The 25,897-nt window shown below is 52.2% G+C and overlaps 1 protein-coding gene across 1 annotated transcript in view; it reads left to right on the top strand.

Moving 5' to 3' along the window:
* PLEC (plectin) overlaps window positions 1-25,897 on the top strand; it is a 301,817-nt gene that overhangs the window by 238,651 nt on the left and 37,269 nt on the right. The window contains exons 38-40 of the mRNA XM_067466996.1: window positions 6,983-7,056; window positions 12,914-13,043; window positions 24,160-24,756. Of these exons, the coding sequence (XP_067323097.1) occupies window positions 6,983-7,056; window positions 12,914-13,043; window positions 24,160-24,756 (801 nt within the window). The remainder of the gene's footprint in view (window positions 1-6,982; window positions 7,057-12,913; window positions 13,044-24,159; window positions 24,757-25,897) is intronic.

Below are 25,897 nucleotides of genomic sequence, written 5' to 3'. Positions count from 1 at the left end.
GTTGGACCATGCTTGGTCTAAACCCTCTGGACAGCAGTCAGAGTCTCTGGGAAGAGCTCCATTGGAGACATGATAGCCATGTATAAATATATGAGTCATAGGGAGGAGGGAGCAAGCTTGTTTTCTGCTGCCTTGGAGACTAGGACTTCAAACTACAAGAAAGGAGATTCCATCTGAACATGAGGAAGAACTTCCTGACTGTGAGAGCCGTTCAGCAGTGGAACTCTCTGCCCCGGAGGGAGTGTGGTGGAGGCTCCTTCTTTGGAAGCTTTTAAGCAGAGGCTGGATGGCCATCTGTCAGGGGTGATTTGAATGCAATATTCCTGCTTCTTGGCAGAATGGGGTTGGACTGGATGGACCAGAAGGTCTCTTCCAACTCTTTGATTCTATGATTCTAGAGACTGATTGCTGTCCAGAGGGTTTAGACCAGTGTTTCTCAACCTGGGGTCCCGAGATATTTTTGGCCTACAACTCCCAGAAATCCCAGCCAGTTTACCAGCTGTTAGGATTTCTGGGAGTTGAAGGCCAAAAACATCTGGGGAACCCCCAGGTTGAGAAACACTGGTTTAGACCAAGCGTGGTCCAACTTTGGCCCTCCCAGTGTTCTGGACTTCAACACCTGGAGGGCCAAAGTTGGACCACACTTGGTCTAATCCCTCTGGACAGTAATCAGAGTCTCTGGGAAGAGCTCCATTGGAGACATGACAGCCATGTATAAATATGTGAGAGGAAGCCACAGGGAGGAGGAGGGAGCAAGCTTGTTTTCTGCTTCCCTGGAAACTAGGACGCAATGGAGCAATGGCTTCAAACTACAAGAGAGGAGATTCCACCTGAACCTGAGGAAGAACTTCCTGACTGTGAGAGCCGTTCAGCAGTGGAACTCTCTGCCCCGGAAGGAGTGTGGTGGAGGCTCCTTCTTTGGAAGCTCTTAAACAGAGGCTGGATGGCCACCTGTCAGGGGTGATTTGAATGCAATATTCCTGCTTCTTGGCAGAAAGGGGTTGGACTGGATTGCCCAGGAGGTCTCTTCCTACTCTATGATTCTACAAGGAGCTTTGTAAAGCTGTGGAAAGGGAAACATAATGTGGAAAGTATGGGTTTCCATAGGATTGGAGAGCTGGAAGGGACCATCTACTCCAACCCTTAGGCATTGTAAACAGTGCAGAGATAAAGGCCTCCGGGGAAGGAGATGTCCAGCACCTGAGAGAGCTCACTGCCTGGTGGAGTGGGATTTCTGTCACTCTGTGTGTGTGTGTGTGTGTGATGACAATGGCCAGCTCCGCATTGTGTGAAGGCCCAAGAAGCTCTCGGACAAACAGCTCACTTGTTTGGAAAACCTTTCCAGCCCATAGATTGGCCAGAATTCTTTGGACGTTCCAGTGCTTGGAAACAGTAGCCTTCCGCTCCCACTCTGCTCTCCCCGTTAAGCCAGTACTTCTTTTGGTTTCCATCCCAAAAGTCCAAAAAAGGCCAAGGCAAGACCATTGTTATACTCACCCAAGCTGGATCTGGGGCCTAGGCAGGTTGCAGCAGCACCTGCTTTCTCTCCTTCCTTTCCTTCTCCTTTCCTTCCTTCCTTCCTTCATTTTATTCCATATCTCATTTTCCCCTCTCTTCCTTTCCTTCCTGCTCTTCTTTCTCCCTTTTCTCTCTTCCTTCTCTCCTTTCTCTCCCTTCCTTCCTTGCTTTCCTTCGCTCCTTCTGTCTCCCTTCCGTTCTTTCACTCTTCCTTCCTTTCTCTCGTCCTTCTCTCCTTTTTTTCACCCTCCCTTCTCTTTCTTTCCTTCTCTTTTTTCCTTCCTTCTCTTCTTTCTCTCCCCTTTTTCCTTCTTCCCTTTTCTCTCTTCCTTTCTCTCGCCCTTCCTTCCTTGCTTTCCTTCGCTCCTTCTTTCTTCCTTCTATTCTTTCACTCTTCCTTCCTTTCCTTCTCTCTTCCTTACTCTCTTCCTTCTCCCTTCTTTCTTTCACCCTCCCTTTCTTCCTTCTCTTTTTCCCTCTCTTCCTTTCCTTTCTCTCTGCTTTCCTTCTCCCCTTTTCTCTCTCCCCCTTCCTTCCTTTCTTTCCTTCCATCCTTTCTCCCTTCCTTTCACTCTTCCTTCCTTTCCTTGTCTATTCCTCTCTTTTTTCTCTTTCCCTTCCTTCCTTCTTTTTCCCTCCCTTCCATCTCTCCTTTCTCTCCCTTCCATCTCCCCCTTTCTCTCTTCTTTCTCCTTTCACTCTCCCCCCTTCCTTCCTCCCCTTCCCTTCCTGCTTTCAGTTCTTTCACTCTTCCTTCCTTCCTCTCCTTCTTACTCTCTTCCCTCCTTTCTTTCTTCCTTTTCTTTCCCCCTCCCTTCTCTCCTTTTCCCCTCCATTCCTTTCCTTTTCTTCTCTCCTTTCTTATTTGTTCCCCTTCTCCCTCTTTCTCTCTTCCTTCCTTCTCTCCTTTCTTTCACCTTCCCTTTTCTTCTTTCCTATCTTCCTTCTCATTTCCCTCCCTTCCTTTCTTCTCTCTCCCTTTTCCTTCCTTCTCCTTGCTCTCTCCCCCTTCCTTCCTTCTTTCCTTCCTTCCTTCCTTCTTTTCCCTTTCCTTTCCTTTCACTTTCCTTCCCTCCTCCTTTCTCCCTTCCTTTCACTCTCTTCTTTCCTTTCCTTCTCTATCCTTCTGTTCTTTCCATGCCAAATAGTGAGGCAGTGGGGCGGCCATTTTGGAGTCCTGGACGAGGACCAACATTTGAATTAAAGGCCACTGGGCGACCTTGGCCAGGCCACACTCTCTCAGCCCAAGGAGAGGCCCGCAACAAGGAGACCTGCCAAGATGGCGCTTGGCTGGGGCTGCCATTTTGCTCTTGTTGACAGAGGCCCCTTTGTCACACATGGCCTTCCCTCAGGCTTCGGCTCCTTTTTCCTTTTCTGCCATCTTTTAGTGCCTTCTCCTCATTGTTGCCTTTCTTCCCTGGCAACAATGGAGGGATTGTTGTCCTTTTTGAGGGAAGTCCTTGAGGAAGGAAGAAAATGGCCGCTTCTGCACAGGCCCTGCCCATAGGACACTCCTCTCTGAGGAGAAAGGTGTTGCTTTCCCAAGATGAGGGAACCATATTTGAGAGAGCGGGATTCAAATCCCCTTTGAGTCCTTCTCCATATCAATGCAGCAGATGAAGGAGGAGGCACTCCATATTGTCTAATGCTTCTAGCAGTGCTCCCTTCACAACCATAAAATGGCTGCCATTTCCCCCTTTGCTACATTAAGCAGTTTGATGGGTGCAGACGACACTCGGTCTCTCATTTCTCAACAAGAATAATAGAATCAAAGAGTTGGAAGAGACCTCCTGGGCCATCATCCAGTCCAACCCCATTCTGCCAAGAAGCAGGAATATTGCATTCAAATCACCCCTGACAGATGGCCATCCAGCCTCTGTTTCAAAGCTTCCAAAGAAGGAGCCTCCACCACACTCCCTCCGGGGCAGAGAGTTCCACTGCTGAACGGCTCTCACAGTCAGGAAGTTCTTCCTCATGTTCAGATGGAATCTCCTCTCTTGTAGTTTGAAGCCATTCTTCCCTTGCGTCCTAGTCTCCAGGGAAGCAGAAAACAAGCTTGCTCCCTCCACCCTGTGGCTTCCTCTCATGTATTTATACATGGCTATCATATCCCCTCTCATCCTTCTCTTCTTCAGGCTACGCATACTCAGCTCCTTAAGCCGCTCCTCATAGGGCTTGTTCTCCAGACCCTTGATCATTTGAGTCGCCCTCCTCTGGACACATTCCAGCTTAGAGTCAATATCTCTCTTCAATTGTGGTGCCCAGAATTGGACGCAATATTCCAGGTGTGGTCTAACCAAAGCGCAATAGAGCATGGAGAGCATGACTTCCCTAGATCTAGACACTAGGCTCCTCTTGATGCAGGCCAAAATCCCATTGGCTTTTTTTGCCACCACATCACATTGTTGGCTCATGTTTAACTTGTTGTCCACTGCCATCTTGTCTTTTGAAAGGCTTTCAAACATTTCTGAGGCGGCAGAAAGCTCCTCAGAAGTCACCTTCTTTGCTTTTGGGAGGTGCCATTGTCACTTGTTTTCAAAATGGTGCCCGTGGTTGCTCTTTCTCTGAGGTAATTTTCAGATGGCAAATTTCGGTTAAGATTTACCTCAGGATTGTCTTAAAATGGACTGGATTGAGGTGTTATACGATCCACACCTCTGCAAACCAATTATAAAGGCCTCTTTGTGTGGAAAGAAGGAATGGCGGCCAGCCTACACAACAACAAGCGACGATAAAACCCCGGCTGTTGCTCAGGCATCAAAATGGCTTCCTTGTTGTCCTCCTCCCACAGCCAAGATGGAGGCAGGCTTGTGTCTTTGCCTTCTGCTGGGCACACAACCTTCATCTTGCGCAACATGGTGATTTAGTTGAAGTCCAAAACACTTGGAGGGAGGGCCAAACTTAAATGGCTGAGGGGAAAAAAGAAGGGACCTGAGACCAGGAATGGTGGAGTTGAAGTCCAAAACACTTGGAGGGAAGGCCAAAATTAAATGGCTGAGGGGGAAAAGGAAAGGGCCTGAGAACAGGAATGGTGGGAGTTGAAGTCCAAAACACTTGGAAGGCCAAAATTAAATGGCTGAGGGGGAAAGGAAGGGGCCTGAGGCCAGGAATGGTGGGAGTTGAAGTCCAAAACACTTGGAGGGAAGGCCAAAATTAAATGGGAGGAAAGGAAGGGGCCTGAGGCCAGGAATGGTGGGAGTTGAAGTCCAAAACACTCGGAGGGAAGGCCAAAATTAAATGGCTGAGGGGGGAAAGGAAGGGGCCTGAGGCCAGGAATGGTGGGAGTTGAAGTCCAAAACACTCTGAGGGAAGGCCAAAATTAAACAGCTGAGGGTGGAAAGCCTGAGACCAGGAATGGTGGGAGTTGAAGTCCAAAACACTTGGAGGGAACGCCAAAATTAAACAGCTGAGGGTGGAAAGCCTGAGACCAGGAATGGTGGGAGTTGAAGTCCAAAACACTTGGAGGAAAGGCCAAAATTAAATGGCTGAGGGGGAAAGGAAGGGGCCTGAGACCAGGAATGGTGGGAGTTGAAGTCCAAAACACTTGGAGGGAACGCCAAAATTAAATGGCTGAGGGGGAAAGGAAGGGGCCTGAGGCCAGGAATGGTGGGAGTTGAAGTCCAAAACACTCGGAGGGAAGGCCAAAATTAAATGGCTGAGGGGGAAAGGAAGGGGCCTGAGGCCAGGAATGGTGGGAGTTGAAGTCCAAAACACTTGGAGGGAACGCCAAAATTAAATGGCTGAGGGTGGAAAGCCTGAGACCAGGAATGGTGGGAGTTGAAGTCCAAAACACTTGGAGGAAAGGCCAAAATTAAACAGCTGAGGGTGGAAAGCCTGAGACCAGGAATGGTGGGAGTTGAAGTCCAAAACACTTGGAGGAAAGGCCAAAATTAAATGGCTGAGGGGGAAAGGAAGGGGCCTGAGACCAGGAATGGTGGGAGTTGAAGTCCAAAACACTTGGAGGGAAAGCCAAAATTAAATGGCTGAGGGGGAAAGGAAGGGACCTGAGGCCAGGAATGGTGGGAGTTGAAGTCCAAAACACTTGGAAGGAGGGCCAAAATTAAATGGCTGAGGAGGAAAGGAAGGGGCCTGAGGCCAGGAATGGTGGGAGTTGAAGTCCAAAACACTTGGAGGGAAGGCCAAAATTAAATGGCTGAGGGTGGAAAGCCTGAGACCAGGAATGGTGGGAGTTGAAGTCCAAAACACTTGGAGGGAAGGCCAAAATTAAATGGCTGAGGGGGAAAGGAAGGGAATGGTAGAAGTTGAAGTCCAAAACACCTGGAGGGAGGGTCAAAGTTGGCCCATGCCTGGGCTTAAGGAACGTGCTGCTGCAACTTGCAAAGACTCTCCAGGTGTCTATGGGTTTACTGACTTATCATCCACTTTTGCTCCTGGTTGTTGTGGTGCCAGGCCCTGCCCTCCACTCTGCTCTGCATCACCTTCTGGTTGGAAGCAAACAGGCTAGACTGAATGCCCCATAACAACAACAACAACAACTTTATTTATACCCTGCCACCATCTCCCCAAGGGTGACATGAGGCCAAGCCCAACAATTGCAACAAGGCAAAAGGAGTGCAAACATACAATAATACATCAAATAAAATATGACAAAACGAAATAATACAAGATGAACACAGGATATCATCATCATCATCATCATCATCTTTATTTGTATGCCGCTACCATCTCCCCAAGGGACTCGGTGTGGCTTACATGAGGCCCAGCCCACAATATATCAATAAACAAAACATCAAATAAAACAGTCAATGCAATACAATTCATATAAAACATAACAAAAATAAGGATATAAAATAAAATTGAGCAGAGTGGACAGGGCCAATTGCAAAGGATAGAATTTTAAAAATCCTGGGTAAGATGAATGAGTAGGGTAGTGTATCTGGTGGGAGGTTCAGATGGGGCAAACAATGGGTCTTAATTTCACTAAAGGGTGAGATAAAGTTCATCGAAGGGCATTTTGTACTGAGTTGGTCAAGGTATGGGGGTGGTTCATTCCCCCTTATCCTGTCTCCCACGGTGATCACCCTATTTCTCCTTGAACCGAGAACTGCTCTGCTTTCCTAGAGAACAACAACAACAATAACAAATGCCTGGCTTCCCCAGGGGACTGGGGAGCAGAGAGGCCGGTTTGGGGGTCCCGAAGGAGGGTGATGGGATGGCTGGTTGTGTACAAAGAGACCCCTTCTTTCCTCCATCGCGTCCTTGCTAATATAACCCCAGCCAAGTTGCCTTTGACCATCACCATGGCTATGACAAGGAATCCAAGCCTTTCTCTCATCCCATTGTCCTTTGGAGATGCTCAGTTTGTGTTGCTTCTTCATTTTTGCCATTCTTTTGGGAAGGAGCAGGCGAGGAAGGCTTTGTAGGGTCTTTGGTAGGAGAGGGGGCAGCCGGGGGGCGGGCAAGGGCACCTGTGTATGTGTTTCACTGTTTGTTTCCCCTGCAGAGATTGCCCAGCGGGGATCATCCGGCTGATCTCTCAGGAGCGTGCCCAGGTGCCCCGTCTCCAGCTAGAGAAAGGTAGGAGGAGACCCGCCAGGCTGGTTGGAGAGGCTCCCAGGCAGCAGGGAACCCGACTAGCCGGCTCGGTCCCATCAAGGTCTCTTGGGCGGGCCCTTCGCTGTGCAAAACAGGGCAAGGAGGAGCTCCTTGGGGAGGAAGACGTGGGCCAGGCTCTGCCCCAAGGTGGTGACAGCCGAAAAGTAATCTCAAGGAAGACAACAGGGCAGAAGGGGCCCCAGTTTAGACCTCTTGAGATGAGTCGGGGGGGGGGGGGGGGTTCTCAAGTGTCAGGCCTTTTGGGGAAAGGTGGGAAGGGGACCCCCTAGAAAGAGGGTAGCATGCATGCATGGCTTCCAGGAGGGAGTCCCTGGCATCAACCCAAAGCCATACTGCCCTCCCAGCCTTGCCTTTCCCAGCTAGATACCTGGGCAAATGGATCCTCTGACCACCTGGCCCTTTTCTAGGCACTGCTCTCTCTGCACCGCTTTAGAGACAAATTGGGAGAACAGAATGGGCAAAATCAGCTTTTGTAAGCCAAGGTGCAAGTGGCTCCCTTGACAGGCTGATACTTAACCTTTCTAATTATGATCACGGACCCCCTGATGGTGCAGCGGGTTAACCGCTGAGCTGCTGGACTTGCTGACTGAAAGGTTGGCAGCTTGAATCTGGGGAGTGGAGTGAGCTCCCGCTGTTAGCCCCAGCTTCTGCCAACCTAGCAGTTCGAAACCATGCAAATGTGAGTAGATCAATAGGTACCGCTTCTGCGGGAAGGTAATGGCGCTCCATGCAGTCATGCCTGCTACATGACCTTGGAGGTGTCTATGAACAATGCTGGCTCTTTGACTTAGGAATGGAGATCAGCAGCAACTCCCAGAGTTGAACACAACTATACTTCACATCAAGGGGAAACCTTTGCCTTTACCTTTAATTAGAATCACAGGACTACAAAGTTGGAAGGGCCATCCAGTGCAACCCCTTTCTGCCAGGAAGGAAGGCACAGTCCAAACCCACCTGACAGACAGCCATCCAGGCTCTGCTTAAGAACCTCCCGAGAAAGAAGGAGACTCCATCAGACTCCCAGGAAGAATAATCCACTGCAAAACAGCCCTTACCATCGATCATAAAATTATTTTTGTTGCTACTTCAAAACTGTCATTTTGCTACTGTTGTGAATTATAATGTAAATATCTGATATACAGGACACAGTTTCATTCGCTGGAGCAAATTTGGCACAAATAACCAATACACATCATGAGGAGACAGCAAAGCCTAGAGAAGACAATGATGCTGGGGAAAGTGGAAGGCAAAAGGAAGAGGGGCCGACCAAGGGCAAGATGGATGGATGGCATCCTTGAAGTGACTGGACTGACCTTGAAGGAGCTGGGGGTGGTGACGGCTGACAGGGAGCTCTGGCGTGGGATGGTCCATGAGGTCACGAAGAGTCAGAGACGACTGAATGAATGAACAACAACAACCAATACACACAAATTTGAATAGTGGTGGAGTTGGAGGGGCGGGGATTGATTTTGTCATTTGGGAGTTGTACTTGTGGGGATTTATAGTTCACCTTCAATAAGGAGTATTCTGAACTCCACCAACGATGGAATTGAACCAAACTTGGCACGCAGATCTCCCACGACCAACTGAAAATACTGGAAGGGTTCGGTGGTCATTGACCTTGAGTTTGGGAGTTGTAGTTCACCTACATCCTGAGATCACTGTGGACTCAAACAATGATGGATCTGGACCAAACTTGGCACAAATCCTCAATATGCCAAAATGTGAACACTGGTGGAGTTTGGGGAAAACAGACATTTACATTTGGGAGTTGTAGTTGCTTGGATTTATAGTTCACCTACAATTAAAGAGCATTCTGAACCCCAACAACAATAGAATTGGGCCAGACTTCCCACACAGAATCCTCATGACCAATGGAAAATGCCATGTTTTCTGATGGACTTTGGCAACCCCTCTGACACCCCATTGCGACCCCCACAGGGGTCCCGGCCCCCAGGTTGAGAAATGCTGCCCTAATGTGTCTTTGCCTTGTGGCCACAAAGCCACGTCATCTTCATGTAATGAACAGATAGAAACATACATGGGGAGGGAATTGGCCTGGGCTTGCGAAGGTCAAAGCCCATGCCTTCAGTGATGTGTGTCTGTGTGGCCTCCCAGAGAGAGTGTGCTGCAAGAGAGGGCTGAGCCTGTTAACTGGAATGGATGGCATGCTCAGCATGCCAAGCTCGAACCCTTGGCACTGAGCGATGCCCCTCCCCGGCCCTTCTGCCAAGACTGCAAGAGGCGTTCACTCCCTCCTCTCAAAAGGAATGAATGAAGGAAGAAGCTTCTCCGGATTGTGCAAACCCATTGTAAACAAAGAGGACCAAGCCTGTAGAATCATAGAATCATAGAATCAAAGAGTTGGAAGAGACCTCATGGGCCATCCAGTCCAACCCCCTGCCAAGAAGCAAGAATATTGCATTCAAATCACCCCTGACAGATGGCCATCCAGCCTCCTGTCTCTGTCCCTCCTGTCTCTGTAGGCAGCCTCCTGTCTCTGTCCCAGGGCTGCAAGGACCCTGCCGTTGGGCATCCCTGAGAGACACCATGCCAGGCAGGCCTGGGCCTCTGTGAGGGAAGAGCCGGCTTTGTAGGAACCGAAGCAGCCTGCCTTGGCATCTGGCAACAGCAGCGGTGCCAGTCTGCTCCCCGAATGCATTAAATGAAGTGGAAGCTGCCCTTTACATGGGCTTAACCCATGCCAGCTTGCCCTTGGCGTCCTTCCATGCCAAACAGCCTACAGAGAAGATTGGGCTCCTGGCTCATCTTTTTCGGTGCTCCAAAGCATTGTTTGTTTGCAACTCTGCGCAAGCGGCACTGCCCCCTGACCACCCGCAACCTGTGCCCACCTCCCCATCCCTCCGGACTCCCAGCGAAGCTTCTTTCAATGCGGTTTCTTATAGTGGGGGGTGGGTAATTAATGTGATCTGTGTCAGCGTTTGAGAAAATCCCTCTGCCAAGGGCGACCCTGATCTGGGTGGGCTGGGGGAATCTTCCACCGGCGCCAACAGCTTCAGGGGAAGGATTCCGCTCCGTAGGAAACCACTGAAGGAAAGAAAGAGCTTGTAGTAGCCAGGAGTCAGTTTGGAGGAGTGCACCCACCCTTAAGCGAGAGGAGGGGGCTTGAAAACCGCCCCACAGACAGCCGGGCTGCATGGCCAGTGAACAGAGAGCGCATTTGAACAAGGCCATTTACATTCCCAACAAACCCTGAACACCAAGTGGGCCAAAGGACAGAGCAGGAGGGGAAAGGCAGCCGGGAAGCAACAAGTTGTAAATGGCACGGCTTCAGACAAAGGAGGGAGAGGGGGCTTGGGGCTGGGGCAAGGAGAAAGAAGGGCACTCTCTGTGTGAGTGTGTCTCTCCCTTAAACGTCTACAAGAAAGGGACTGGAGACCCAGTGCCTGTTGTGCCCCTCTTCAAAAGTATATCTCAAAGACTTGCAGAGCTCATAGAATCCTAGAGTTGGAAGAGGCCCCAAAGGCCACCCAGTCTGACCCCCTTCTGCACAATCCAAGCCCTCCCAATAGATACAGCCTCTGCTTTAAAGCCTCCAGAGAAGGAGACTCAACTAGACTCTCAGGCAGCGTATTCAAGTTGCTTCAGCTCTGAATTGCTGCATGGTCCCCCAATGTGGTGGGCCTCCACGAAACCCAGTGGAAGGAAGGGGAAGAAGGGCCATGTTCAAGTTCCCCACAGCCTGCCCCACATCAGGCCACGGGTGCTGAAGATGAAGCTGCAGAGAGGCCTCTTGGTTGAGGCTCCAAAGGAGAGTGGGCAACATACGTGGCACTTGTCACCCTGGAGCAAGGACCTGGCAGCTGTGTAGGTGGCTGCTCCTCTGCCTGAGCTCTGCGAGTGCAGCTTTTTTCCAAAAAAAGCAGAGAGTGTTTGAGGACCAGGACATCCGTAAGGAGACCAAGGGGCTTCTTTACAAAGCTATTGTCCTCCCAACCCTGCTATACGCATGCAAGACGTGGACTGTCTACAGATGTCAACATTTGACACTGAAATACAACACCGCCTGAGCTCTGCGAGTGCATCATTCTTCCAAATGAAGCAGAGAGTGTTTGAGGACCAGGACATCCACAGGGAGACCAAGGGGCTTGTTTATAAAGCCATCACCCTCCCAACCCTGCTATACACTTGCAAGATGTGGACTGTCTACAGATGTCAACATTTGACACTGAAACACAACACCACCTGAGCTCTGCGAGTGCAGCATTTTTCCGAATGAAGCAGAGAGTGTTTAAGGACCGGGACATCCGTCGGGAGACCAAGGGGCTTGTTTATAAAGCTATTGTCCTCCCTACCCTGCTATACACCTGTGAGACGTGGACTGTCTACAGACATCACATGCATCTCCTGGAACGATTCCATCAGCGCTGCCTCTGGAAAATCCTGCAAATCTCTTGGGAAGACAAGCAGACAAATGTCAGCGTTCTGGAAGAAGTAAAGACCACCAGCATTGAAGCGATGGTCCGGAGCTTTAGCACAGCTCGTAAATCATCAGCAATTATAAGATCTATCAACCAACCTGGGTTGGCGTGAGTGGCCAACTGTCAGCCTTAGCTCATTGTTTACCTAAGCAATTCGAAAACAGCTTTAGCTGTGATTAGAGAAATTAGGTACCACTAAAAAAAGCGGAGGAGGTGTTTTATGACACCATAAAGAAGGAAGATCAGAGAATGCTGAGCGACCAAAAGGAAAGAGGAAGTCCTGACGGCTCTTCGTCATAGAGGATGGAGCAACAGCACCCCCTTTACTCAGGCCCAACCTTCTACGGCACCTCCTGTTCTGTCCTGTTCTGTCTGTATATTGTCTATACAAAGCGGCATTGAATGTTTGCCATGTATGTGTACTGTGATCTGCTCTGAGTTCACTTCAGGGTGAGAAGGGAGGAATATAAATAAAGTGTTATGGTCCTCCGCCATCAACTCCTCTGGACCGGCCACGTTGCCCGGATGCCCAACCACCGTCTCCCAAAGCAGTTGCTCTACTCCGAACTCAAGAACGGAAAACAGAATGTTGGAGGACAGGAAAAGAGATTGAAAGATGGGCTCAAAGCCAACCATAAACACTCTGGCATAGACACTGAGATCTGGGAAGCCTGGCCCTTGAGCGCTCCAGTTGGAGGTCAGGTGTGACCAGCAGTGCTGTAAAATTTGAAGAGGCAGGAAAGGAGGGCAAAAGAGAGAACCATGCCAAGAGGAAGGTGCGTCAAGCCAACCCTGACCGGGACCACCTTCAGTCTGGAAACCGATGCTCTCACTGTGGGATAAGATGCAAATCAGCCTAATCTACAAAAACCTGATCCCATAGCCAGAATTTTATTTGTTTACGGAAGGTCAAGAGGGATGCAGCAGATCTAATTTCACTCGGGAGGGAGTTCCATAGCTGAGGGGCCACCACAGAAAAGTCCTTGTCCCTTGTCCCTGCCAGACATGATTGCGACAATAGGGGACAATGAGCAGGGTCTCCTCAGATGATCTTAGGGCCTGAGGTGGAGCGTAGTGGGAGATACTCTTAAAGAGGAAATTACCTGATCCCTCACAGGTATCACATTGCTAAGTATTCCAAGGGGGAGGAGACAGTGGAAGGTGAGACAAAGCCCCTTCTGAGATAGGCACGCATAGGAATTTGGGGAAGGAATCCCTCACTCTAATTCTGTCTAGGCTAACTACTCATTGAGGACTGGAGACTTGTGCAGTCAGGGATGAAACCCAACAAAAATCAGGGACGGGGAGGTGGGGGCAGGTCTGAATGTGCCCTGCAGCAAGTGTGTGGTCTAAGTGTGTTTTTCCACCCACTGCAGGGACTGGTCGAGAGAGGAGTGGAAGGTGCATGGGCCCGGGGTGCGAGAGCAGCTGCTGTCCCTGCGCCACTGGCTGGACGCCCTGGAGAAGAGGCTGCCGGACCTGCAAGGGAAGGGCCCCACCACAGAGGTAAAGGGCACAGAGGGAGCATGGTAGTGAGACGGGAGTGAGGGGCCATGGAGGATATGGACACCCCTCTTTGCCCCAACACTGGGGAAAATACAGACAAAAGATGGACAGGATTGATGGAGGGATGCATTTGGGTCCTCCCTGGGAAAGGCCTCCAAAGCCCCACCTGACCTTGGTACCAGCCATGGCTGTGAAGATGAACAGGGGGGCAGAGGGACCTCTCTGGAGGGTCCCAGGGCTGGGCAGCCTCAAAGGGGAGATTTGGCTTCATTCCCCTGAATGGTGGCTGCAAGGACCCTTGAAGTCAATACGGACTTTAGGAGGCTCTCCCCAGTAAGAGAAACCCCTAGGACCGCACCAAAGAGGGCCCATGACCTTGGCGAGCCGTCAGAGAAGCCTGATTCCAGTAATTTTATTGATATTAATAATTGAATGAGACTTGCCAAGGCGAAGAAGTGGCACCGAGGTTTATTAGCGATTCAGCTGAAGCGGATGCAATTGCAGTGATCATTCACATGCAAGCATAAAGAAATACATTTGATACAGCCATTTATATAGAGTTTTCAAAGTTGCAGAGTTCAAACTTCCCGTCCCAGCCTCCCTGCTGCCCTCCATTGCAATTGGACAATGGGCGAACAGCTGGGAGATGGTCCTCCCGCTCCCGGTGCCTTTGGACCAATCAGGAAGCTCCAGCGGTCTGCAGGGTCCAATGGGGAGGCTTCTGCCATCTAGCGGCGATAGCAAATCAGAAAAGAGGGAGGCGGGATGAAAGGACACAAAGGAATCTATGAATGAATGTGAAAAAAAATAATGCCATGTGGCCGGCGAGACAAAGGGGAAATCTCAAGCCAGCCTGATCTATTGTGCTTTGGGTGGAATGGATCAACATGTGTAGACTGGGGTGATTGTTTCTTGGTGGAGATAGTTGAGTTAATCAGAATGAAGGCAAAAGGTTTTTCGAAGACCTTTTGTCCTTCAGGAGGAAATATGATTAAGATTTTTGCCAAAGGGGCAAGCTGAGGACTGGGCAATTCCTCCGAGGGCCACCAGCTGCCCAGGCTATTGTTCATGCAAAAGGAAGTTGTGGATAAAAAAAATCCTGGAATGTTTGGGGCTTTGTAGTCCCTTTGGTGGAGTTTCTTCATGTATATAGGGGACACAAAGGTCAGAAGAAAAGGGGAAAGGCTTCTGCCACACAAAGAAATCAGAAAACACATTTCATATATCTAAAATTCATAAAAGGCAAGATTTCATAAGGTTTGTCCATGTGGGGGGAAAGAGTGTCCATAGGGGATGGCTAAAACGCAAGGGTGTTGCACAAAGGTCCTGGCAGGAGTTCTGGAGTGGCCCAAATGGACCTGGTGTCTCTGGAAACAAGCTTTGCTCCCCGTCCTTGGAGAACTACAGCTCCCGAGAGAGGCAGAGACCCCAAGGTCTAGCTATTCCCGAAGTTTCATGGGGTCCTCATTGTTGTTAAGGCCTTGGCAAATTGACCAAGACTTAACCCCTATTGTGCAGTCTGGTACCTTTGTCCTTTGTAGAACTATAAGTCACCATCCCTTGTTGGGGGGGGGGGCATGCTCGACGTCACCCTGGAGCTTTTGCAGAGAGGGAGATGGAAGATGCATGTTCCCCGCAGCAGCGCCAGCTAGCCCTCTGGCGAGAGCAGTGGAACTCTCTGCCCCGGAGGGAGTGTGGTGGAGGCTCCTTCTTTGGAAGCTTTTAAGCAGAGGCTGGATGGCCACTTGTCAGGGGTGATTTGAATGCAATATTCCTGCTTCTTGGCAGAATGGGGTTGGACTGGATGGCCCAGGAGGTCTCTTCCAACACTTGGATTCTATGATTCTACGATTCTATGATAGCTCTGTGGGCCAGGCAACCCTTCCACACGCTCTCTAGAATTGCAGTTGGCTAGCTCTGGTTTTTTCATTATCCTTTCTGTTTCCCAGCCCTGTTTAGTCACGGTTTCCTTTGCCTTTGCCTGGAGGCTTCCTAGTTAACAGCTAATTGGGCCTCCCAGAAGCCGGGCTCAGGAGATCTCAGGCGGCACCTTGCAAAAGAGTTTGGCTTTCCTGAAGTTTTGGGTGCCCCTTGCTGCTCCGCTTCCAATCAGCCCTGACCAATGTCCCTGGGTCCCGCTGTGGGCCATCCCCCTCCCTCCATGTATCAATGGGCACAAGTACACTCCCTCTTGCCCTTCCTGGCATCTGTGCTCTGGGCCAGTCTGAGGCCAGCTCCCAACCAAGCCCTCTCCAGCCCTTCGGAATTAGGCCAGAAACAGCCTCTTGGCAGATGGCAGCACTTTCCGGATGTTCCCCACCTGGTCTCCCCACAGTATTAAGGGAGCATTAAGGGGGAATTCAATGCCGGATGAAATGAACCGGAACGGACAGAAGGCGAGAAGCGTTGAGCAGTGTTCCGCCACATGGGCTGCCAAGAGGCTGACTAGGCCACCCGTGCCCTTGGACGTGAACTGGAGCCAGGAAGCAGGAGCCACTCAGAGGAGGAACCCGGAGAGAAGGTCCAGGCAGGACCAAACGGCAAGCCAAGGGCAGGGCTGCGGAGGTGCGGCCAAAAAGGAGGGGCCCTGGCCTGGACCAACAATTAGCCCACAGCCAACCCGGAGGGAGAGTGCATCATTGGACCAAGGCCTAGGTGGACACGGAGCCCTTCTCCCATCCCCTCTGACCAGAGCCTCCGGTGGCGCAGTGGGTTAAACCCCTGTGCTGGCAGGACTGAAGACCGACAGGTCGCACATTCAAATCCGGGGAGAGCACGGATGAGCTCCCTCTATCAGCTCCAGCTCCTCATGCAGGGACATGAGAGAAGCCTCCCAAAAGGATGATAAAACATCAAAAACATCTGGGCATCCCCTGGGCAACGTCCTTGCAGATGGCCAATTCTCTCACAGCAGAAGTGACTGCAGTTTCTCAAGTCGCTCCTGACACGATCAATCCCCTCTGACCAGGAGGAAGGCCACCACTGGTCATGCAGTGGTTCATGTGATGGGAGGATGCTCAAGGATCCCAGGACTCTGGCTGGTGCTTAGGAGCCACCTCTCAATGGACCATGGCTCATGCTTTGTGGGCCACTGAGCCGCCCGTCTCTTCCCCCTGAGAGTGGAGGTAGCGTGAATCCACTGCCACCACTGCCACAACCCCACTGCTGCCCCAGGACTTCTGCTGCTCGCCATGGAAATGCTGCAAAGGGCCCACAAGACATCTTGCTGGGCTCGCAGTCAAGGTCATTAACCCTATGCAAGGGGAAGCAGAGCTGACTCCAGAACTTCCAGGCAGGTCTGTAGCGAAGGGGGGGGGGGGGGTTAGGGGTTCAAACTCCCCCCCCCCCCGAAATGTTTCAGATTTTTTTTAAAAAAAACCTAGTTTACTCATGAATTTTAACTGGTTAACCCAATCCCCATGCTGCTAAGTCTATGAGATGCAAAAAATCAAGAGTCCCTCCAGAACTGCAAGCACTATCTCAAGCAAATATTGGCAATTTATTCACACTGTCATGACTTGCAGCAATAGCCGATGTAGTTGTTCTGGTACAGCTGTACCAGGAGCTCCAACTTGATTTGCTTTGTATTAAATGTTTGCTTGAAGTCCTAGGTTTCAGGGACTCTGCAGATAGGTGGCTTCTTTGGTTGCAGTCATAGGGAAAGTCACCTGTCCATCATCGTTAAGTTTTGGTCCCGCTCAGGGCAATTGGGAAGGGAGCCATTTTTAGTTAGTCTCAGCAAGGTAAGCTTATGTATAGGATGTGTGCAAGCTTCCCCTGTACAAATGCTGCCTCTTCATCTTGGAAAGAAGTGACGAGCGGAGTGCCGCAGGGCTCCGTCCTGGGCCCGGTCCTGTTCAACATCTTTATTAATGACTTAGATGAAGGGCTAGAAGGCAGGATCATCAAGTTTGCAGACGACACCAAATTGGGAGGGATAGCCAATAGTCCAGAGGACAGGAGCAGAATTCAAAACGATCTTGACAGATTAGAGAGATGGGCCAAAACTAACAAAATGAAGTTCAACAGTGACAAATGCAAGATACTCCACTTTGGCAGAAAAAATGAAATGCAAAGATACAGAATGGGGGACGCCTGGCTCGAGAGCAGTACGTGTGAAAAAGATCTTGGAGTCCTCGTGGACAACAAGTTAAACATGAGCCAACAATGTGATGTGGCGGCAAAAAAAGCCAATGGGATTTTGGCCTGCATCAATAGAAGCATAGTGTCTAGATCTAAGGAAGTAATGCTACCCCTCTATTCTGCTTTGGTTAGACCACATCTGGAATATTGTGTCCAATTCTGGGCACCACAATTCAAGAGAGATGTTGACAAGCTGGAAAGTGTCCAGAGGAGGGCGACTAAAATGATCAAGGGTCTGGAGAACAAGCCCTATGAGGAGCGGCTTAGGGAACTGGGCATGTTTAGCCTGAAGAAGAGAAGGCTGAGAGGAGATATGATAGCCATGTATAAATATGTGAGAGGAAGCCACAGGGAGGAGGGAGCAAGCTTGTTTTCTGCTTCCTTGGAGACTAGGACGCGGAACAATGGCTTCAAACTACAAGAGAGGAGATTCCATCTGAACATTAGGAAGAACTTCCTGACTGTGAGAGCCGTTCAGCAGTGGAACTCTCTGCCCCGGAGTGTGGTGGAGGCTCCTTCTTTGGAAGCTTTTAAGCAGAGGCTGGATGGCCATTTGTCAGGGGTGATTTGAATGCAATATTCCTGCTTCTTGGCAGGGGGTTGGACTGGATGGCCCATGAGGTCTCTTCCAACTCTATGATTCTATGATTCTATGATTCTATGAAAAGCTTCAACCCTTATGACCTTCCGGGGGAGAAAGGTCTTAAGAGTCTCCAAAGAATTTCCAGGAAAACAGCCCTAAAGACCAAAGAACTCCAGCTGGAGAACATCTACTGCCTTGCTGGTAGGTCCACTCGGCGTTCGAGACGCAGTTCGACCCGGTAGCGGAGCCCACATCAGTAAGGGTTAGATTACAGTCAGCCGGGGAGAAGTTAAAAGGGGGATTTTCCTTTAAAGAAGAAGTTATTGAAGACAGTTGCCTGTCCTTCGTGGGCAAGATTAGGAATTCACCAGTTGCCCAAAAGCTTGGAATCATTTGCTTAACTTTACTGAAGACAAGAGAAGATTTTGTTTGATTGTTCATTAATAAAAGACTTTGTTATACTTCACAAGCCATCTAAAGATCATTTGTGGTGGAAACCTCTGAGAACTTCTCTTTAGGCCCCCTGGCTTCCCGATGGGCAAAGGGTGCACATCCTGTTCTAAAGACAATTATTTACAGGCCCAGCGCGCGACAGAACAGTAGTGAAGCCACCAAGTTGGGGGGGGGGGGATGTTGAATGCTCTCATTAAGGAGGCCAGACTTGGTGGAGGTGGTTGACAAGGGCAGAGCTGCAGGCTATTGAAGGTTGCTCTGCCCCCTGCTGTGCTCTTGGCTTCAGCGTGAGCTAGGAGGTAGGTTTCAACTCCCCCCCCCCAAAATTTCAACCCCTCCCGAATTTTTTTTCTGGCTACAGCCTTGCTTCCAGGCACCTCTGGGGTGATTCTGGTGTTTCTGAGGTATGGAGAGCTGGATCAGACTGGATCCAGCCCAGTCCCGTGGCCACGGTGCTGGTGGAGACCTCCTCTGATGTGCCAGCGAGAAGGCTGTGGTGACACAATGGGTTAAACTGCTGGGCTGCTGAACTTGCGGACCAGAAGGTTGGCAGTTTGAATCCGCAGAGCCGGAGATGGAAGGGGAAGCCTCTACCTTTATCTTTTTTTCTGAGTTTCGTTGTTTCTCGGCATTGAATCCGCAGAGCCAGAGATGAAAGGGGAAGTGTCTACCTTTATGATCCCACCAATTCTTTTCTGCTGGCAGGTGTTCCTTGTGACAGAAGTTCCAGTGAATCCTTTGGGCCACAGAGTTGTGCCTCTGTTTGTAGTCTGTCTGTGCTACTTTCTTGCAACAGCTGAGGATATGATGATGATGATGATGATGATGATGATGATGATGATGATGATTATTATCATTATTGGCCAGAGAGCCCTTTGGGCCGGTCAAACAGCCGTGTGCTGTTCTGCATCAGGGGAAGCTTTGAAGGGCAATCGTCAAGGTCAAGCTTTCCCCTGACATTATGTCCAGTTGTGACATAATGTCCATGGCTGACAGGGAGCTCTGGCCTGGGATGGTCAAGGAGGTCACCAAGGAGGTCTCTCCAGGTGTTTTGAACTCCAGCTTCCCCCATTCCTAATAGCCTCGAGTCAGGCCCTTTCCTTTCCCCCACTCAGCCCCTTCAGGAAAGGAAAGGGCCTGAGGCTGTTAGGAATGGTGGGAGTTGGAGTCCAAAGTACCTGGGGGAAGAAGGGGAGGGCCTAAGTGCCTGGGTGAATGTATGGATCTCTATGCCTCAGCCCCTGCCCACCTTTCCCAGGAAGCCCCTCAGTGCCCCCTCTCCTCCTCTTCCTCCTCCTCCTCCTCCTCCTCCTCCTCCTCCTCCTTGTCCTGGTCTTCTTGACCAGTTGCCAGGCTTTCTCCTCCTCCTCCTCCTCCTCCTCCTCCTGTTGGGCTGAAAGGCTTCCCTCCTTTTGTGGCGTCCTTTTTGTGTGGGGCTCCCTCCAAAAGCAGGCAGGCAGGCAGGCAGGCCTCTCTCTCCCTGAAAGAAAGAAAGAAAGAAAGGGTCATTCATGGCAAACAAAGCCCTGCTGCCCAGCCATGGGGACACCCTCCCTCCCTGCCGCTCCCAGGATCCCAGGCGCGCAGGCCAAGCCGGGCTGGGGGGGGGGGGGAGTGGGGGGGGAGTGGGGGGGGGGAGAAGGCAGGCAGGCAGGCCAGGGAGTTGCCCTGGGCTCCCTCATCACCCCCTTGGGCACTCTGCACAGGCTCAGGGGCAAGGATGCTCCAGCAAAGTCACCTGAGAACTTGGAGGCTGTCTTGGCAGAGGCTTTCGTGGTGGTGGTGGTGGTGGGGAGGGGTGGGGTGGGGGTGGGGGGGGTGTGTGTTTCTGGGCCTGATTTTGTCATGTTTTTATTACTCGATTTTTTTATTGCATTGAAATTGTGTTTTATGGTCTTGGCACCAACTGTAAACTGCCACAAGTCGCCTGCGGGCTGAGAGGGACAGTATATCAATCAATCAATCAATCAATCAATCAATCAATCAATATATGTGTTCTAGTGTATGGCAGGGTTGTCTACTCTCCCCCAACCTATTCAACTTGTATGCAGAACGCATCATGCAATGTGCAGGGCTTGATGAATGCAAGGTTGGGGTGAAAATTGTTGGAAGAAACATCAACAACCTTAGATATGCAGATGATACCACTTTGATGGCCGAAAGCAAAGAGGAGCTGAGGAGCCTTCTCACCAAGGTGGAAGAAGAAAGCGCAAAAGATGGGTTGCAGCGAAACATAAAAAAACCCCCAAGATTATGGCAACAAGAATGATAACTGGGAAATAGAGAAAGAAAACATGGAGGCCAGGACAGGGTTTGTATTTCTAGGTGCAAAGATGAGTGCAGATGCAGACTGTGGCCAGGAAATCAGGAGACGCTTCCTTCTTGGGAGGAGAGCAAGGTCCAGTCTCCATAAAATAGTAAAGAGCAGAGACATCAGACTGGCAACCAAGATCCATTGCCTAGTCAAAGCCATGGTCTTCCCCATAGTAGTCACCTACGGATGTGAGAACTGGACCTTCGGGAAGGCTGAGCCAAGGAAGAGAGATGCTTTTGAGCTGTGGTGTTGGAGGAAAGTGCTGAGAGTGCCTTGGACTGCGAGAAGATCCAACCAGTCCATCCTCCAGGAAAGAAAGCCCGGCTGCTCACTGGAGGGAAAGGGACTAGAGGGAAAGTTGAAGTCCTTTGGCCACATCATGAGGAGACAGGAAAGCTTGGAGAAGACAACGATGCTGGGTAATATGGAAGGAAAAAGGAAGAGGGGCCGACCAAAGGCAAGATGGATGGATGGCATCCTTGAAGTGATTGGTTTGACTCTGAAGGAGCAGTCCAGCTGCTTACTGGAGGGAAGGAGAGTAGAGGCCAAGATGAAGTCCTTTGGCCACATCTTAAGAAAACATAAAGCTTGGAGAAGGGAATGATCCTGAGGAAAATAGAAGGAAAAAGAAAAAGGGGCTGACCAAGGATACAACATCCTCCAGGAAATAAAGGCCGACGGCTCATTGGAGGGAAGGAGACTAGAGACAAAGTTGAAGTCCTTTGGGCACATGATGAGGAGACAGCAAAGCCTAGAGAAGACAATTATGCTGGGGAAAGTGGAAAGTAAAAGGAAGAGGGCCGACCAAGGGCAAGATGGATGGATGGCATCCTTGAAGGGACTGGACTGACCTTGAAGGAGCTGGGGGTGGTGACGGCCAACAGGGAGCTCTGGCGTGGGATGGTCCAGGAGGTCACGAAGAGTCGGAGACGACTGAACGAATGAACAACAATAACAAGGATACAAGATAGAGGGATGGTATCCTTGAAGGGACTGGCTTGACCTTGAAGGAGCTGGGGGTGGCCATGGCCGACAGGGAGCTCTGGCCTGGCATGGTCCAGGAGGTCATGAAGAGTCGGAAACGACTGAACGAATGAACAGCAACAACAGATTATTATTATTATTATTATTAATTATTAACTGTGGTATTGGAGGAAAGTGCTGAGAGTGCCTTGGACCGCCAGAAGATCCAACCAGTCCATCCTCCAGGAAAGAAAGCCCGGCTGCTCACTGGAGGGAAGGAGATGAGAGGCCAAGATGAAGTCCTTTGGCCACATCATGAGAAGACAGGAAAGCTTAGAGAAGGGAATTATGCTGGGGAAAATGGAAGGAAAAAGGAAGAGGGGTCTACTAAGGGCAAGAGGGATGGATGGATGGGATCCTTGAAGTGACTGGATTGACTCTGAAGGAGCAGCCCGGATGCTCATTGGAGGGAAGGAGACTAGACGCTAAGATGAAGTCCTTTGGCCACAGAATGAGAAGAAAGGAAAGCTTAGAGAAGGGAATGATGCTGGGGAAAATGGAAGGAAAAAGGAAGAAAAAGGAAGAGGGGTCGACCAAGGGCAGGATGGATGGATGGGATCCTTGAAGTGACTGGATTGACCTTGAAAGAACTGGGGGTGGCCACGACCGACAGGGAACTTTAGCGTGGGATGGTCCACGAGGTCATAGAGTCGGAAGTGACTGAACGAATAAACAACAACAAAGTGGAAGATCAGGAGAAAGTGCTGCTAGGACGGGGCCATCCAACACTCCCCACCTGGCTCCTTCCTGAGGCCCGTCCTGCGGAGGCAGGTGTTTCCCGCAGCCTGGTGGATCCTCTGTGGAGGTGTCTAAGCAGGACGAGGAGATGGGCCTCTGTCGGGAGGGCTTGCAAGGCAGAAAGGAGGGGCAGGGCTGGGTGTCCTTTGGAGGAGGAAGAGGAAGGGGGAAGGAGGAAGGGGAAGCAAGCCAGCGCGCACCTGCCTTCTTGCTTCTTGCTTTGGTGGGGTGGGGAGGGGGCTGGGGAGGGGGCGTGGCCAGGCACCGGGACCCCTCCCTCCCTCCCCCCCTCTCTCCCCCTCCCCTCGGCGGGATGCCTGCGCGGTCCCTCGGGGTTGCCCCAGTAACGCCGGGTCCTCCCTCCCTCCCTGCCTGCCTCTTTCAGGGCGGGCGGAGGGAGAGGCGGAGGGTCTTGGCCCCGGGAAGAGGAAGAGAAAGAGGAAGGGTCTCTTGCTGCGGAGCCCGGAGCCTTGCCGGGGGTGCCAGAGGTGTCCGCAGGTGCGCCCGCCCCCTCCCTCCCCGTCGAGGCCGCAGGTGCCTCTTTCTGGAGAAGTAGGAAACTTTGGAAAGCGGGGCAGGCGAGGGTGGGTGGGTGAGTGAGTGGGGAGGGGGGCTGCAGGCTGGACCCCCCTCCCCTTACTCAGGATTCTCTCAAGGAGAGGGGGCCAGGCGAGAGGGAAGGGGGCTGGAGAGGAAGACCCCCCCCCCACACCAGTCAGCCAGGGTTCTGCATCCTCCCCCGCCCCACTGCTTGAGACCCCCCACACTCCAGGTGGGGAGGCTGGAGAGGAAGACCCCCCCACCCGCCAGCCAGGGTTCTGCCCCCTCTCCCGCCCCACTGCTTGAGACCCCCCCCCCCCAATTCCAGTTGGGAGGGCTGGAGAGGAAGACCACCCCACACACCCGTCAGCCAGTGCTTCTGCCCCCTCCCCCCCGCTTGAGACCCCCCCCCCACTCCAGGTGGGGAGGCTGGAGAGGAAGACCCCCCCACACCCGTCAGCCAGGGCTTCTGCTCCCTCCCCAGCCCCACTGCTTGAGACCCCCCACTCCAGTTAAGGGGCTGGAGAGGAACCCCCCCCCCCACACCCGTCAGCCAGGGCTTCTGCCCCCTCCCCCCGCTTGAGACCCCCCCACTCCAGGTGAGGAGGCTGGAGAGGAAGACCCCCCCACCCGCCAGCCAGGGCTTCTGCTCCCTCCCCAGCCCCACTGCTTGAGACCCCCCCACCACCACTCCAGGTGGGGGGGGGGCTGGAGAAGAAGACCCCCCCCCCACACCCGCCAGCCAGGCAGCCAAGTGGCCCAAGGCTTCTGCCCCTACTTGAGCTCCCCCCTCCTTAATCCAGGGCCCAAGTCGGGGCGTCCCCATCTGCCCCATCTGCCACCCCTCTTCCCCTGTATCCAAGCCACGGGGGGGGGGGTGATAGGAGAGGAGGGAAGAAGCCTCATCCTGCTCTTCCTGGGGGGGGGGGGGGGCTTCCAGGAGAGCCAGGCAGTTATCCCACAAGTTTGGGGAAGGCAGGACCGCAAGGGGTGGGGTGGGGGGCTCCTTCTGGCATACCCACCTCTAAGGAGGGATGATGCCATTTACTTCCAAAGGCACCCAGGCTCTGGCGCAGGGGAGCGGGGGTCCGGGGCTCTTCCTCAGCCAACCTGAGTGGGCCTGGCCCTGCCTGCCTGGACCCCTGACCCTCTGAAGCCTTTCCTCTTCTGCAGGGACTCAGGGAAAAGAGAGAGAAGGAAAGAGAGAGAGAGAGAGCTCCTCCCAGAAGGGGCTTCCAAAGCCGGACCCAGCCCAGATCACGGCTTCGTCCCTCCGCCTGGACACCCAGCCTGCCTTTCCCGGCTCTCCTCCTCCTTGGTAGATCTGGGCCTTGTGTGTGGCCCTTTGGGGCCCCTCTCCTGGCCCTCGGCCACCACCCATGGGCAACTCGGGGAGCCGGCCCAGCTGCCTGGGGGAGAAGAGCCGCCGGTCAGAGGACTTCCTGAAGGACTCCTACCTGAAGGACTTGGGCCTGGCACCCGGCCGCCGCTCGGCAGGAAGGAACAACGCAGAGGGCTGCCCGGGACCCCCGGAGAAGCCCCCCCTGAGCCCCGTGGTGATCGAGAATGGCTGGAGCGCGGCCCTGGCGGGGCCCGGCATGGCCCTCCACGGCAGCCCCCTCCCCAAGCAGAACAACCGGGACGTCAAGGTGCAGAACGGCAGCCTCAGCTGCAACCCGCTCAAGGCCCAGCTGGAGGCGGCCGGAGTGGCCTGGAGCCCAGCCGTGGGCCCCCCCGGAGGCCTCTGGCCATGGAAGCCCCTCACCACCACTGAGGTGACCGAGGTGACCGAAGTGACCGAGACCATCGTGACGGAGATCGTGGAAGTGACCGAGTTTCCCGGAGGAGACAAGAGCCGGGAGCCCCTCGTCACCAGGACGGTCAAGGTCCTGACGGACGGCGCCGGAGCCCTGCCCCAGGTCAATAGGCCGCCCTCCTGAGGGGGGAGCCGAGACCCTGCTCGGTGCTCTGGCCCCATCCCATCCCTCAGGAAGACCCTACCCCACTCCATCCTGGGGATCGTGTCACATGGCGTGCTGGGATGCTGCGGGGGGTGGGGGGGTGGGTCTGGCCCCTCTCTGTGTAGGAATATTGAGCTCCTCTGGGAGAGTAGAGTCTAGCAGAGCCAGCGCTGTAGAGGAAGGAGCTTATGGAACGAAACAGCAGGCTCTAGTCTAGTCTACAGAGACTCCATCTTGGCTAAAATAATGGATAGACCAGTGGTTGCCAACCTGTGGGCCGCGGCCCGTGCTAAGAGAAGGTCCACAGCTTTAGATGATTAAATATGGTTTCTGTGGGGACTACTGCATCGTTTATGTTCTGTATCAGACTTGCTTACTTACTTAGGCAATCCCTCGTTGACCGAGTAGGATAGTCTTCCAAGTTTGGTGTCCTGGCGGTGGGTCCGCAGGTGACTGTAGAGCTCTATCATAGAATCATAGAATCAAAGAGTTGGAAGAGACCTCATGGGCCATCCAGTCCAACCCCCTGCCAAGAAGCAGGAATATTGCATTCAAATCACCCCTGACAGATGGCCATCCAGCCTCTGCTTAAAAGCTTCCAAAGAAGGAGCCTCCACCACACTCCGGGGCAGAGAGTTCCACTGCTGAACGGCTCTCACAGTCAGGAAGTTCTTCCTAATGTTCAGATGGAATCTCCTCTCTTGTAGTTTGAAGCCATTGTTCCATTGCATCCTAGTGTCCAGGGAAGCAGAAAACAAGCTTGCTCCCTCCTCCCTGTGGCTTCCTCTCACGTATTTACACATGGCTATCATATCTCCTCTCAGCCTTCTCTTCTTCAGGCTAAACATGCCCAGTTCCCTAAGCCGCTCCTCATAGGGCTTGTTCTCCAGACCCTTGATCATTTTAGTCGCCCTCCTCTGGACACATTCCAGCTTGTCAATATCTCTCTTGAATTGTGGTGCCCAGAATTGGACACAATTGGACACACAAAGGAGCAGAGCCTCCCGTTGAGTCTTGGGCTGAATAACCCACAAGGTCTGCTTTGAACTGGGTTCTCTGAGTCCACACTGCCATATATTCTTGACCTGCATCTTCTTGA

Source organism: Anolis sagrei, chromosome 4, assembly GCF_037176765.1.
Source record: "Anolis sagrei isolate rAnoSag1 chromosome 4, rAnoSag1.mat, whole genome shotgun sequence".
NCBI lineage: Eukaryota > Metazoa > Chordata > Lepidosauria > Squamata > Dactyloidae > Anolis > Anolis sagrei.
This window is presented reverse-complemented; position numbering and strand designations above follow the sequence as displayed.